This window comes from Callithrix jacchus, chromosome X (assembly GCF_049354715.1).
Source record: "Callithrix jacchus isolate 240 chromosome X, calJac240_pri, whole genome shotgun sequence".
In the NCBI taxonomy this organism is placed as follows: domain Eukaryota; kingdom Metazoa; phylum Chordata; class Mammalia; order Primates; family Cebidae; genus Callithrix; species Callithrix jacchus.
This window is the reverse complement of record NC_133524.1, coordinates 125,740,728-125,756,360: the sequence shown is the minus strand read 5'-3', so window position 1 is coordinate 125,756,360 and position 15,633 is coordinate 125,740,728. Positions and strand designations below refer to the sequence as shown.

At 52.5% G+C, this 15,633-nt stretch overlaps 1 protein-coding gene across 2 annotated transcripts in view; it reads left to right on the top strand.

Annotated features, from left to right (window-relative positions):
* Positions 1-15,633, top strand: part of ELF4 (E74 like ETS transcription factor 4) — a 50,192-nt gene that overhangs the window by 20,186 nt on the left and 14,373 nt on the right. For both annotated transcript variants that reach the window (XM_078362291.1, XM_078362290.1), the window contains exon 2: positions 14,927-15,100. In XM_078362291.1, coding sequence (XP_078218417.1) covers positions 15,026-15,100 — 75 coding nt within the window. In that variant the 5' untranslated portion in view covers positions 14,927-15,025. The remainder of the gene's footprint in view (positions 1-14,926; positions 15,101-15,633) is intronic.

Sequence of the window (15,633 nt, the reverse complement as noted above, 5' to 3'; positions counted from 1 at the left end):
CTCTGCAGCTGGACCCAGGAAGTTAAAATTGACTTACTTGATGGAGCTTGGGTTGGGCATGGGTTACAAGCCTGGGAAGCCTTTGTTGGAGGGGCCTCACAGGGGCTCTGAGGCTTCGAAGCTGAGAGCTGTGAGCCAGCCTTGAGATCCTAGCAGATGGTTGCTAGCATGGACAGAGGGAAAAGCAGGGACTTCAAGATCAAGGTCACACCAGCCCTGGTTTGAGTTCTGCCTCCATTTGGCAGTGGTGGCCTTGATCATGTTACCTAATCTTCTGTGAGCCTCACTTTGACTGTTTTTCAAATGGAACTGTTAAAACAAGAGTTATTACCAAAACAGATTTCACTGAAAACAAAGTCCATTGTGCGTAGTAGTTGGAAATAAAGCTGGATTCAAACCCCGGCTCTGCCACTCACTGGCTCCTTTGCAGGGACGGTGTAGTGTAAGACTGAAAGGAGGTAACTCACATCCAGTGCCTGATGCTCCAGCAATCCCACAGCCCGAACCCCAGAACTACACATCCCTGCCGCCTTCCCTGCACTCTGTCCTGGCACCTTGTCATTGTTATTGTTTGGCCCTCCCTTTCCTGATGCAGGGGAAGCAACTTAAAGTGATATCAGAGGGCACAAAAGAAAATCTTGCCCACACTTACACAGGCACCCACACCCCTCTGCCCCTCCCCCAACAGGCCATGGCCGAGGCCACAGTGGCCACACCCGCCATGCTAGGCCCACCAGGGGCTCAGATCACTGCCAACCCCACAAGTGCTCACCCTAAGCTGGCATCAACCTCAAGCGCTTCCACCCCCTCCACCCAAACACGTGCCACTAACTGAGCCAGGCTTGTAACGAAAGGCTGGCCCTGGGTTTGTGCTGCAGATGTAGGGAGGGGCTGGCAGAAGCCCAGGTGCACATCCAGATGTTTCTCTAAGGCTTCCTTGGCGTTCTCCCTACCAGCTGTGAAGCCGTATTCACTCCAGCTTGCAGGAGTGGGCAAGCAGGCATTCCCCTCGGGTGGAGGGCCCTATCTTGGGGGAACTGGTTCCTCTTTGTCATGGGGAGACATAGAGGGAAAGGGAACAGGGAAAAGTGGGACCCTGATCTCTGTTTTTTTTTTGAGATAGAGCCTTGCTCTGTCGCCTGTGCTGGAGTGCAGAGGCGTCATCTTGTCTCACAGCAACCTCTGCCTCCCGGATTCAAGGGATCCTCCTGCCTCAGCCGCTGAGTAGCTGGGATTACACATGCCCACCACCACACCCAGCTAATTTTTGTATTTTTAGTAGAGACAGAATGTCTCCATGTTGGCCAGGCTGGTCTTGGACTCCTGACCTCAAGTGATTCACCCACCTCGTCTTCCCAAAATGTTGGGATTACAGGTGTGAACCACCACACCCGACCCCGATAGGAGGCCTGACGGCAGGGTTCTTGGCCAAAGATACAAGAATATGGCTTCAGAGCTGAGAGAAGTATCAAGATCACCTTCTCAGCCATTTTTTGGCAGGCCCAACCAGAACATCATTTGTAGGAATTCCCTTAGCTTCTTGAACCTCAGGGAACAGTATCACCATGGGGAGGCACAGGTGATCATGTCCATCCACCATGAGGCCCCTGGACCAGGCAGCAAGGCTTCTAGAACCAGCATCATGTCGTTCTGGCCTGTCCCCAGGAGGACTGGCAACTGAGCAGAGAGGTCCAAAACCTTGGGCTGCTTACAGCTGTTCCGACCCACGGCCTTGAGAGGGTCTCACTGAGTGGGCGTCCTGCCTATACAATAACCTCACAAGCACACAGCCCTATGGCTAGGAGCCCCACCTTGCAACAGCACCTCAGAGGTACTTAAGAGTCATCAGTCACCATGGAATGTGAGTTTCCTGCTCCATCACCCAGAAAAATGCCACTGCCCTTGACCCACATGTGATATAACACAGTTAACATTTGAGCAACATGGGTTTACAGTGCACAGATCCACTCTTTTTTTTCAGATGGAGTCTTGCCCTGTCACCCAGGCTGGAGTGCAGTGGTGCAATCTCAGCTCACTGCAACCTCTGCCTCCTGGGTTCAAGCAATTCTCCTGCCTCAGCCTCCCCAGCACCACCACACCCAGCTGATTTTTTGTATCTTTAGTAGAGACAGGGTTTCATCATGTTGGCCAGGCTGGTCTCAAACTCCTGACCTTGTGATCTGCCTGCCTTAGCCTCCCAAAGTGCTGGGATTACAAGCATGAGCCACCACACCCAGCCATAGATCCACTTTATATGTGGATTTTTTTTTTTTTTTGAGACAGAGTTTCGTTCTTGTTACCCAAGCTGGAGTGCAACGGCGTGATCTTGGCTCACGGCAACCTTCACCTCCTGGGGTCAAGCAATTCTCCTGCCTCAGCCTCCTGAGTAGCTGGGACTACAGGCGCGCACGCCATCATGCCCAGCTAATTTTTGTATTTTTAGTAGAGACGGGGTTTCACCATGTTGACCAGGATGGTCTCGATCTCTTGACTTCATGATCCACCTGCCTCGGCCTCCCAAAGTGCTGGGATTATAGGCCTGAGCCACTGCGCCCGGCCTGGATAGTTTTGCTCTGTCACCCAGGCTGGAGTGAAATGGCATGATCTTGGTTCGCTGCACCCTCCATCTCCCAGGTTTAAGTAATTCTCCTGCCTCAACCTCCCAAGTAGATAGGATTATAGCCACGTGCCACCGTGTCTGGCTAATTTTTATATTTGTAGTAGAGTTGGGGTTTCACTATGTTGGCCAGACTGGTCTTGAACTCCTGACCTCAGGTGATCCACCCGCCTCAGCCTCCCGAAGTGCTGGGATTACAACTCTGAGCCACCAAACCAGGCCTATATGTGGATTTTTTATTTTATTTTATTTTATTTTTTTAAACTTACTGGAAAACATCTCCTTTTCCTTTATTTCTTTTTTCTTTTTTTTAATTGCATTTTAGGTTTTGGGGTACATGTGAAGAACATGCAAGATAGTTGCATAGGTATACACGTGGCAGTGTGATTTGCTGCCTTCCTCACCTTCACCTATAGGATTTTTTTTTTTTTTTTTTTTTTGGAGATGGAGTTTCACTCTTGTTGCCCAGGCTGGAGTGCAATGGCGAAATCTTGGCTCACCACAACCTCCTCCTCTGGGTTTAAGTGATTTTCCTGCCTCAGCCTCCCGAATAGCTGGGATTACAAGTATGTGCCACCGTGCCTGCCTATTTTTCTTTCTTTTTTTTTTTCTTTTTAGTAGAGACGGGGTTTCTCCATGTTGGTCAGGCTGGTTTTGAACTCCCGACCTCAGGTGATCCACCCGCCTCAGCCTCCCAAAGTGCTGGGATTATAGCTGTGAGCCATCACACTCAGCTAAAAGAACTCTTCCCCCCTCCCCCACCTAAGATGGAGTTTCACTCTTATTGCCCAACCTGGAGTGCAATGGTGTGATCTCAGCTCCCTGCAACCTCCGCCTCCTGCATTCAGGCGATTCTCCTGCCTCAGCCTCCCCAGTAGCTGGGATTACAGGTGTGCCCACTATGCCTGGGTAATTTTTGCAATTTTAGTAGAGACGGAGGTTTCACCATGTTGGTCAGGCTGGTCTTCAACTCGTGACCTCAGGTGATCCATCCACCCCGGCCTCCCAAAGTGCTGGGATTACAGGCTTGATCCACGTCACCTGGCATATGTGGGTATTTGTTTACAGTATTCCCAAGGTTCGAAACCTGAGTATCGCAAGGGCCACCATTTTGGATTTGTGGGCTCCACAGGCCAACTGCGGGCCTTGAGTGTGCTTGGATTTCGGTATTCACAGGTGGTCCTGGAACCAATCCCCAAGTATACCAAAGGACAACTGTACTTTGCCCTCCATTGTCGCCTGTGTTCATTGGTGCTAGGGACAAGGCCCCTGCAAAATTATGAAGTGACATTGATTTCAGTGTTATCTGCCCCAACGAACTACCCTCTCATCCTCTTGCTTCATTCAACCTGTCCCTCCATTCGAAGCCACCCTGGGCTAGTCCTTCCTGGACATTGACCTCAGCATTTATATTTCAGTTTTTTAACCAATCCTCTAAGGCCAGGCTCACTCCACCCCTCAAGGTGATAGCTAGGTAAACTGATAAAGTCATTTCTAGTCATCTGGTAACAGGAGAGGGTTTGTGGAGAGGGTCTGTGGTAGGAGAGCCCAGTCTCCCCGTCAGGTACTGCATCTGTCTGTATCTGCTCCTAGCCCAAAGCAGGCTGGTAGAGCTCAGCTGGGGCATCCCCTTGTGTAGACAGCTGTCTCCTCGGCCTTCCTGTGAGGGATCCTCCCCACTCACCACTCAGAGCCCTCCCCTCTTTGCACTCTCTGACCTGTGTGAGGCAGGGGCGGGGCTGGGAGGGCTAACAGGCCCCCGAAGGGGAAACTGCTGAAACCCCTGGGACAGGAAGTGGCAGAGAAGGCCTGTTTCCGCTGGCAAAGCAGAGGTGCGGTGAGAGCTGGCCCTATCTCCTGTTCCACTGCCTATCTGCTGTGGGTCCTGGGAGGTTGGGGAGAGGTGAGAGTCCTTTCTCTGCCTCCCTCTCAAAGAAATGGAGGCTTTTAGCCCACCTGACTGGAGGGAGGAGAGGGCTCTTTCAGAGGAGGCCATCTTCATTTTGCAAGGAGAGGAATTTTGAGAGGAGGGCAGAAAGGTCAGCAGACGGGAAGGGTGGGTGGGGCAGGTGAGGGTGGAGCGAGGGAGGCTCACAGGGGCAGCGGAAAACCACAGCTGGGCAGAGGACCCTTCTGTAAGCTTTTGTTCTGAGAGTAAATGATCAGGACTGTGTCTGCTAAGAACTGTGGGAGCTAGAAATGCAGTCGATCACTGCCTGTCGAAGTCATAGGGCTAGACAGGGCGTTAGACCACCCAGCCCAACCCTCTCATTGTGCAGATGAGGTAACCGAGGCCCACAAAGCAGAAGTGACCTGCTTGAGGTCACATCATGGGCAGAACTCACGTCTCCTAACCCCAGCCCAGGACCTTTCTGATGAGAATCTGCTGAGTTGTATTTGGCAGCCCACACCTCCCTGCAGGCACCTCCATCCCTGAGTGCTCTGTGACATTCTCAAAATGAACGTGATGGGCCAGGTGCGGTGGCTCATGCCTGTAATCCCAGCACTTTGGGATGCCAAGGTGGGTGGATCACTTGAGGTCAAGAGTTCAAGACCAGCCTAGGCAATATAGCGAAACCCCATCTCTGAAAAATAAATACAAATTTGAAAATAATTTTTTTTTTTGAGACAGAGTTTCACTCTTGTTGCCCAAGCTGGAGTGCAGTGGCGCAATCTCGGCTCACTGCAACCTCTGCCTCTCAGGTTCAAGCGATTCTCCTATCTCAGCCTCCCCAGTAGCTGGGATTACAAGGCACCCGCCACCACATCCAGCTAATTTTTTGTTTTTTTAGTAGAGACAGGGTTTCATGATGTTGGCCAGGCTGGTCTCAAACTCCTGTCCTCAGGTGATCACCCCGCCTCAGCCTCCCAAAAAGTGCAGGGATTACAGGACTGAGCCACTGTGCCTGGCCTAAAATAAATTTTAAAAAAGAAATGAACTTGATGAATTTTTTGTTTTTGAGACAAAGATTGTGCTTGTCACCCAGGTTGCAGTGCAATGGTGCGATTTCCACTTACTGTAACTTCCACCTCCTTGGTTCAAGCAATTCTCCTGCCTCAGTCTCCCAAGTAGCTGGGATTACAGGTGCCCACCACCACACCTGGATAATTTTTATATTTTTGGTAGAGATGGGGCTTGACCATGTTGGCCAGGCTGCTCTCGAACTCCTGACCTCAGCCAATCCGCCGGCCTCAGCTTCCCAAAGTGCTGGGATGACAGGCATGAGAACTTGGTGAATTTATTCACACTGAAGCCTTTAGTCCAGCAGCCAGCAAACCTTTCCTACAAAGGATTGCTTGAGCCCAGGAGTTCAAGACCAGCCTGGGCAACATGACAAAACCCTGTCTCAACAAAAAAATACAAAAACTTAGCTGGGCGAGGTGGCGTGCACATGTAGTCCCAGCTACTCAGGAGGCTGAGGTGGGAGGATTGCATGAGCCTGGGAGGCAGAGGTTGCAGTGAGTCCTGATTGTGCCACTGCTCTCCAGCCTGGATGACCGAGCAAAACCCAATCTCAAAATATATATATTAAAAGAAACCAAACTGTATGTCATGAAATATTCTTCTTTTGATTTTTTTCCCCCCAATCATTTAAGAATGTTAAAGCCATTCTTATCTCATGGGCTGTCTAAAAACAGACTGCAGAGCTGGATTTGGCACATGAGCCATAGTCTGTGAACCCCTGCATCGTCTATGAAGTCAAGCTAAGGTGTCAGGAGGAGGAGGAGAGAATATGCCAGGTGGGGAGGAAGCAGGGAAGGCTTTGAAAAGAAGGTGACATTTGCTTCGGAACTTGTGGGCATTGAACTTGCAGTAATTGAGGAAGGGCCTGTCAGGCCTGGGGGACAGTGCGAACACAGGCACGGAGGTGGGAAGTATGCCCTGTGTGTGTGGATTCTGTTTTTTTGTTTGTTTTTTGAGACAGAGTCTTTCTCTGTTGCCCAGGCTGGAGTGCAGTAGTGCGATCTCGGCTCACTGCAACCTCCGCCTCCCAGGATCAAGTGATTCTTCTGCCTCAGCCTCCTGAGTGTCTGGGACTACAGGTGCCTGCCACCATGCCCGGCTAATTTTTGTAATTTTTGGTAGAGGCTGGGTTTCACCATATTGGCCAGGCTGGTCTCGAACTGATCTGGTAATCCACTCACATCGGTTTACCAAAGTGCTGGGATTACAGGCGTGAGCCACCACATCCAGCCCTAATTTTTGTATTTTCAGTAGAGACAGGGTTTCACCATGTTGGCCAGGGTGGTCTTGAAGTCTTGACCTCAGGTGATCTGCCTGCCTCGGCCTCCTAAAGTGCTGGAATTACAGGTGTGAGTCATCGAACCCGGTCAATTTTTTGTATTTTTAGTAGAGATGGAGTTTCACCATGTTGGCCAGGCTGGTCTCGAACTACTGACCTCAAGTGATTCACCCGTCTTGGCCCCTCAAAGTGCTGGGATTACAGTTGTGCGCCACTGCCCCCGGCCTTCTAACTAGAGGAGAGGTTTCAATAGTGAGGGTGAGAGAGAAGGAGGAACCCCAGGAGCTCTCAATGACTTCCAGAGCTGTGGCTGCCCTCCCTGTCTGGGCAGGCCCTGGTAGGCTGTCTTCCTACCTCATCCTTTCTGGCACCCTCCCTTCTGTGTAAGGGATGCTGGAGTACTGCTTTTGCTAACCTGGGGACTGGCCACTGGCAGCAGCGGGCATTTGGGAGGGGCAGCAACCCCAAGCAGGCAGCAACCCCACCATGGCCCCTGCTGCCCAGGAAAGTTCCAGATCTGAGCAAGGAGGCTTCGCATTAGTTTCTAGGACACATACTGGGCTGGCAGGGGCCTTGACAAAGAACAGTGTCCCTTCAATAAAAGTTATCTGACTTAATATCCTGTTGGTACTAACTCATAGATTATTCCAGCTTCTAAAGGCCCACTAATGGATTTAATTAGTTTCCAGTCGGTGTTTTTTTTTTTTTTTTTTTTGAGATGGAGTCTCACTCTGTCGCCCAAGCTGGAGTGCAGTGGCACAATCTTAGTTTACCACAACCTCCCCCTCCCAGGTTCAAGCGATTCTCTTGCCCCAGTCTCCCGCATAGCTGGGATTATAGGTAGCCACCATATCTGGCTAATTTTTTGTATTTTTAGTAGAAATAGGGTTTCACCGTGTTACCCAGGCTGGTCTCCAACTCCTGACCTCAGGTGATCCACCCGCCTTGGCCTCCCAAAGTGCTGCAATTATAGAAATGAGCCACCACGACCGGCAATATCTTTTAACATTCTTACAGTGAGAACACGCTGCACATCTTGGGGTCTCTACAGCTACCATATCTCCCCAGAGTCTTGTCAATTTTTTCCTTTGGGGTGGCTCTGGGATTCACCTCTTGGCTTTCAGCTACCCTACCTGGTCTCCCTCCATCTCCTCCACTCACAGACTCACTCTTATTTATTTATTTGAGACAGAGTATTCACTCTTGTCAACCAGGCTAGAGTACAGTGGTGTGATCTCAGCTCACTGCAATCTCTGCCTCCTGAGTTCAAGCGATTCTCCTGCTTCAGACCCACTCTTATACGCAGACTGAACTGCCCTTCCTGAAAGGCCAAGTTTTATGCCCCTCCCTTGCTCAAGAATCTACAGTAACTCACAGTCACTTTCCATATTAAGTTCACATTCCACAGTTCCGTGGAGCCACTTATCCAGCTTCCCAAGCAGTCTTCCTCTCTCCCTCTAGTCAAACTGCTTTCCTCTCTCAACCGTACATGTTATAGTTGTTGTTTTTGGCCCCTCAACCTTCATTGCATCTCGCCACCTCCATTTCTCTTTCTTCCTCTCTATCTACGTAAAGACATGCTGAATACTTAATGAGCCACCAGAGCCCCAAAATAACAAATCAGACCAGGGAATTGGAAAACACATTGGCTGGGCACGGTGGCTCACGCCTTTAATCCCAGCATGTTGGGAGGCTGAGGCGGGTGGATCACTTGAGGTCAGGAGTTCAAGACCAGCCTGGCCAACATGGTGAAACCCTATCACTACTAAAAAATACAAAATTAGCCAGACATAGTGGCACATACCTGTAACCCCAGCTACTCGGGAGGCTGAGGCAGGAGAATTGCTTGAACCTGGGAGGCGGAGGTTGTGGTGAGCTGAGATCATGCTATTGCACTCCAGTCTGGGCAAAAAGAGCAAAACTCTATCTCAAAAAAAAAAAAAAAACATTAGCCTGGTGTGGTGATGCGCACTTGTAGTCCCAGCTACTCAGGAGGCTGAGGCACACCCAGGAGGTGGAGGTTGCAGTGAGCCGAGATCGTGCCACTACACTCCAGCCCAGGTGACAGACTAAGTAAGACTCCAACTCAAATAAAAAAAGAAAAACACATTTGGGGCCTAACAGAGAGCTTTTGCCTACATTAGCTCATTGGCCTTTTGTAACAATCCCTTGACCTAAGTAGGAGACCCCTGTTTTACAAAAGAGGAAAGTGACCTGCCTCAACCCCAAGGCAGAGCTGGGGCTTCTAGCTGGAAAGCCCATGATCTTAGGGTCCGCAGGGGCTTCTGGGGGCTGTGCTCGGCTGGAGCTGGAAGACCATTATACTAGGGTTTCGTGGCTGCCCCACACTTGGCTTTCTCCCTTTCCCTGCAGTGAGTTCTCCCATCACTGGCTTAATGCCACTGTCCTGCGCCCCCTCCCTGAAGCACTAGTGATGGGGATGTGGTGGCCACAGGCACTTCCAGGGGGTACTCTTTTCGTCTTCTCAGGGCAGCTGGGGAAATAGCTTCTCTTTGTCGCTAACCCTCCCCTCCTCTTCCTCCCCTGTGGGGCTTCCGTAGTGTAGTGCTCTTTCTTGCCACATAACCACAACCCAAAGACCTGGGGCAGGGTGAGGACAGGGGACCCGGAGCGCTGCACCAGCCACAGCAGCCTGCTCCTCCCTCCGTGCCAGGCCCCCAACCCAGGCGAGGAGCCAGCCCCTTCCCACCCAACAACTGAACCACTCCAGCCCCACCCTGTGTATTCTGGAGCCAGTGGGGTCCAGCATCTGGAGCTTCATGGGGCCCCCCAGCCCCCATTGCTCTCTGGGAGGTCACCTAAAACTCATCATCTGGATGAGTGCTTTTTAATTTTCGAAGTGCTTTTTCCCACTGCCATCTTTATTGACCCGAGACTCCCTGGTGAGCACCTGCTAAGCCTGGATTACACACAACCCTCACCTGCTCGAAGGATGACAGAAACCACAGCCCGGAAAGATGGCCGCCTTTTCCATGGCCATACATCTTGCTAGGGTATTGCCAGGAGAACGTTTCCCTCCTCCTCCCTGACCCGAGGCAGTCTACACTGTGGGTGGGCTGTGGGTCCCCTGGAGAAAATAGAATAAGGCTTCTCTTTGCCTGGGACCTGCCATCTAATCACTCCTCCTCTGGGACAGTTCAAGGCCTGGGAAGAAGGTAGGGGAAGAAGAGAGCTGAGAAGGATGTGTATGTGTGGGGGGGACTGAACTGGGGAAGAGTCCTGGGGCCACCTCACTGTCAGAGTTGGGACAAGCCCTATGCTGGAATCAGGTGGGGACAGAGGGACAAGGAAGGAAACTGGGTTTCTTGTAAATAAGCACAGAGAAACCCTAACCAACAGAGCTTGCAAAACCTTTTTTCCCTCTGTCTTCCTGGTTTCGTCTCAAATGGAGTGGGTGGTAGAAAGAAAGGAATAGAAGAGAAAGAGCTGGCAAAATAGCATGGCTGAGGCTCCTTCACTGGACACTTGCTTAAGGAGGAGGGTTAGCTCACTCATTGAAGTCAAGCCCTCACTGGTGAGGTTGTGGGTTCGAGTCCTGAGGATGGGTGAATTCTGCTCTGTCCAGGACTATTCATTGGATGTCGTCCTGACTCTGGCCTTCTGTCTCTTAAATCCACGCCACTGGTCACATGTTTGCAGCAGGCAGTTCCCTGCTTGATGACTATTCGCCGGTGGACGGGCTGTTTTTCAGTCGAGGGTACAGCTGTTTCTGGGGTAGTTTCCATTTTGCTTGTGGTTGTAGGGGAGGGGTGTTGGGGGAATGGGAAATGGCATGAAGGAAACGGTCACTTCCTTTCCAGAGAATTCCAGAAAGGTTTCATGGAAGATGAGGTATTTCAGGAGTGGGAGCTGGCTCCGAGGGGACACGGAACGGGAGAAGGAGAACTGTGCTTTGTGGCTCAGCTGACCATCTGGCCTCCATGTTTCCTGGCATTTGTGAAAATGCCACGGGTGTTACCAGCAATTCTGTGAGAGCCATTGGCTCAGCTGAGTGGGTGTAGATTCAAACTCACTCCACGGAGACTGTGGACGTGGCTTTCACACTGGGGGGGTTTCCTGTCAGGGAGGCCCAGATGAGTGGGTGCTGGACACTGCTTGGTATATTTCAGTGACAGCCCCAGGAAGGGTCCGTATGTCTGAAGGGGCCCAGTTGTGATACGGGAGCAGCCCAAACCACTTCAGTTTTGCTTTGGTTTTGAAATGCACTCAGAGCCACAGAGGTGTGTATTTGCAGGCCTGGAAGCAGGCACCTTCACTTGCTGACTCCTCCTGTGGTCCACACACTCAGAGAACACCCGGGGGCACTACTCACTCAAAGGCTTTGTTTTTGGCCCAAGTAGGACAGGCAGCAGGAGCGGGAGCCAGAGACCCTGTAGGGCCTCAAAGGGAGTGAAGGGAGCTGGAGCTCTTATCACCCTGCCAGTGGACTGTGACCGGAGCAAGCTGTGAGCTGTGCAAGGATGCGGCAGGGTGGGGGGTTCACCACCAGTTACTGAGGTTCCCAGGCACACCAGTTCCTGTAGCCAGTGTCCGTGCGTGCCCCCTGCATCCTCCACTCGCTGGGGAGGCAGATCCAGGCCTCTAGACTAATGAAGCTGCGTCCCAGCCAAAGGACCCACTGGAGAGGGAAGCCTCTGGTGGGGCCCCGCCTGGCCCGCAGGGCGCGCCTCCTATGGTAGTGGCATCTTTGGTTTCAGGTTCCTGGGAGAAGGAGGTTATTTTGAAGGACTGAAGTGGGGGTTCACTCCTCTGCTGGGGAGAGTGAGTGAACATGCAAATGAGCCTCTCTCCACCTCTCACTTTCAAATCCTCAAACATCTCAAGGGGGAGGGGGAAACTTTCTGGACTGGGAGGTTAGGGCAGTATGGGTTCTCAGCCTTGGCCAAAAGAGCAGGACAGCCACTTCCTCCCTCTCCACCCCATCAAGACCTTAGCTTCAGGAGCTGGGCAGATGATCACCAGGATGTGCCTCCGGTGCTGGGAACTGCCGCACAATCCCTCATAATCCTGAGCCAGCAAAACCTGCACCCACCAAGTCCTGGATTTTGCTGCTTCAACACGTGGACACAGAAAAGAATGCCCTGGGAATCGTGTCTCTTTTATTTCAAACCTCTCTGCATTGATGGCCAAGGATTCCATTCAATGCAGTGCAGGACCCTGGTTCCCTCCTTCCCCTGCCAGCTCCCTAGCAGATGGACCTTGGTGGGGGGTCTCACCCCTGAGACCCATGGGCCACATATCTAGCTGGGGATGGCATTCTCTTCCTGAGAACCCCACCCCCATCTTCAGCACACCCACTTCCAGCCAGCATTAGCTCTGGTTTGTCATTCTCACGAAGGCAGCCGAGGCTGGCCCGGAGGAGGAACCGACAACTGAGCTTGTGGCTTTGCCAGCCAGACCAGGGCGGCCCTTTGACACACAGAGGCTCTCATGCACACGTCTCCATGCTGGGGACACATGCACACACCCAGCACGCGCGTATACCCGCAGTGCGCTTGCACACCCACAGCGAACACAGATAGCGCATCTGGGTAAATGGCAATGCAAAAACATACAGAGGTCACCCCAGAAGGTATGTGCATTTTTCTCATTGTCTAGTAAGGCAGAATACGTGACACCTACCGGCATCCACTGTGTACAGATAAACGTTGCCCAGAAAACATACCTCAGAGATGCTGACTGACCCATACCACCCATCCACCCGCCTGTCTATCCACCCATCCATCCATCCATCCATCCACCCTTCCATCCATCCATCTGTCCACCTCTCCACCCATCCATCCGTCCACCCATTCATTCCTTCATTCATTCATGCATTCATTCCACAAACACAAATTGAGTGTCTGCCACAGGCTACGCATGATGCAAGGTGCTCAGGTTTCATCAATGTCTAACACAGTTGTAGCTGCCCTCAAGGAAGCCACTGTCTCATGGGGGAGGTAAGGAAGGTGCATAGAAGTAGGCCAGCCAGATAACTCCAGCAATGAACTTGCAAACATGAAATCCTGATCTGGGAAGAAGAGATGAGCAAGTCCGAAGGGAAGAGCTATAGCGAGTGACCTTGGGGGAAGGGACACACACAGGAGTTTCATGTTTAGACAAAGTGGGATTAGGTGAAAGTGATCACCTTTAATTTGATTAGTATGAGAATGTTTCCTGGAGGCAGACAGAAGGCCTGTGGGAGGGCAGGAGCTGCTATGGAATGCAAGCCTTGGGGCTGCTTAGGCTAGCAGTGGGGGAGGGACCTTCCAAGCATAAATGGCCTTGGGCGGCTTCACAGACCAGTGGAGAAAGGGTCGCAGGCAGGGTCTGGTGAGGGTAGGGCGGCGGGGGGAGGAGTGAACCCAGGGCCAGGGCGGCAGTTTCCCAGGCGCCTCCTCAGTACTCAGCCTCTCAGTTGTCCAAAGGGAAATTCAGGCCTGACTGGTTGAGTTGAGTGACTTCTCCCGACTTTTTGCTGGAGTGGGTGGAAAGGTGTGGGGGTGAGGGTGGGGGTGGGACAGGGGCACGGCCAGCCCTGTGGGCTAACGGAAAGGAAGTACGAGAGGCCTGGGTGTCTCCTGTGGGGGAGAGCGGTCATCAGGGAGGTCACCGTGGTCCCCCTCCCTTTCCTCCCCTTTGCCCCTCTCAAGTTCCTCATTTCATTCCGGGCCAGGAGAAGGTTTGGCCACCCCGGCACTGGCAAGGGAGTGTCAAGGAGGTGGGGTGCAGTGTGTGGCTTCTGCTGTGGCACATGGCTCTCATTCTTCAGGCGCTCATGCTGAGGCCAGGCTGTTCGTGGACCCACCCACACGCACATCCACACACTCAGAACCGAGCCCAGGGGACTAAAGACGTGGCGCCTGGAAGTGGAGAAGCTCCAGCGATTGGGGTGGAGGAGCAGAGCTGGTTGGCAAGGAGGGAGGTGGGAGGGCTGGGGCTGTGGGAGACAGGCATGGGTGTGACCACCCACAGCACGCAGATGAGGCGCCCTTGCACTGACAGCTCTGAGGAGTGGCAACAAGGGAAACGCATGCAGGCCCCACCGCCGCCGAGTGACACTGTGAGTGCTGAGGGCACGCAGGGGAGAGGAGATGTGTTTGGGCTGCGGCCAACACAGAAGATTTCCTGGAAAGGGGGCCCGAGCCAGCCCCAGAGGATGGGGAAGTTTCCTCCTGCCCCTCCTCCAGCTGGGGCTCTCCTCGCCAGTTCCCAGGGTGACAGTTCAGTTTTGAAACTGAAAGCAAAGCTGAACCAAGAACACAAACCCACACACAGCACGGAGGCCACGCTCTCTGAGGCTGGGGGGTGCTGATGAAATCAGTGTGCGTGACCCACCTGTCCTTCTGTGTCCAGGCTCTGTGGAGGCGTTGCTCCATCTGAGAGTCTCATTCCTGAGAGCAAGGTCAGGCCACTGCTGGCCCTCACGCAACACAACCTCTGCACAGCTAGGCAGGCAGGGGTGTGACCATCCCCACTTCTTCCTCTGTAGATGTGGTCCCTCAAAGCTAACTGGTCCCTATTCCCAAGGTAAAATAAGGCTGACTTCAACTGGAGCCAGGCAGAGTCAGAAGAGCACTCTGTATATCCACAGGACCCGCTCAGCCCCTCATACGATTCTTCCCCAAGCCAAAGGAGTTACAGGGATTCTCCATGCTGCTGCCATGTCCATGAGGCCAGGCCAGGCGCCCTGACTCCCCCATGCCCTGGGGATTCGTCTTCAGGGTGGAGAGAGCCCAGAGTTTCTCCATCTGTCAGTTTCTCCAGGGGAAGGGGAGAAGGCAGGGAGGGAGGCTGCATGTCTTTGGGACTAGTGTGAGATGCTGATGCTGGTGAACCAGACTGGCACCAGCACTCAGCCACTTCCCACGGGAGGCCATTCAGTTGACTTCCTCTTTCTCCCTCTTTCTTTCCCTGACCCCCTTCTTCTCTCCTCGTCCTCCCCTTTCGGCTGCTCCTCTATTGGCAGTCTGCCTTAGCAAGGCAGTGTTGCTCTGGTTCATTGGCAGTTCTGGCAACGGAGCTCAAGGATGACTTACTGTCCCCATCTCTCCCTTCTCTCTAGATTGGCTCCCAAGTACCTGAGTGGCGTCTCTTCATTAAGAAAGTCCCACAGCTCTGGAGGGCTCTGTAAATCCCGCTGTCAGCTTGCTGAGAAGACAGCATGGCTATTACCCTACAGCCTAGTGACCTGATCTTTGAGTTTGCAAGCAACGGGATGGACGATGATATCCACCAGGTATGGCCCCTGAGAATAGAGCATGGTCAGCCCGTGTGGACAATCAGATAAACACAGACAGCCAGGGAGCCAGCTGGCTGCACAGCTAGCCAATCAGCAAATATCCGTCAAGCACCTACTATGCTCAGGGCACTGGACCTGCTTGCCAGCCAGCCTGCATACCAGCCAGTCACTCATGAGGCTGGTACGGAGTCACTGGGCCGTCATTTAAGGAGCTGGTTGCTCATGTGCAATCAACGAGCCAGCCAGACAGTTGCTAAGTACAACAACTGAGCTGCTGGTTAGCAACATGGACTAAAGCATAATGGGTACACTGACCATCAAATGCATTTTTCAGCCATTTCCCTTCTCCCAAAGTGTCACAGTGAGAAGGCTGAGGGGAGAGCCACATAGCAAGAATGAGTGCGGCCAGCTGAACTGTAGACTGGAGTCCAGGCCCTGATATTTTCAGTCATCTCTTTGGCCCCAGCCTGAGGATTCAGGACAAACTAGAAATGAGGTCTTTGGTGGGAGGAATTTGGAAAATAGGACAG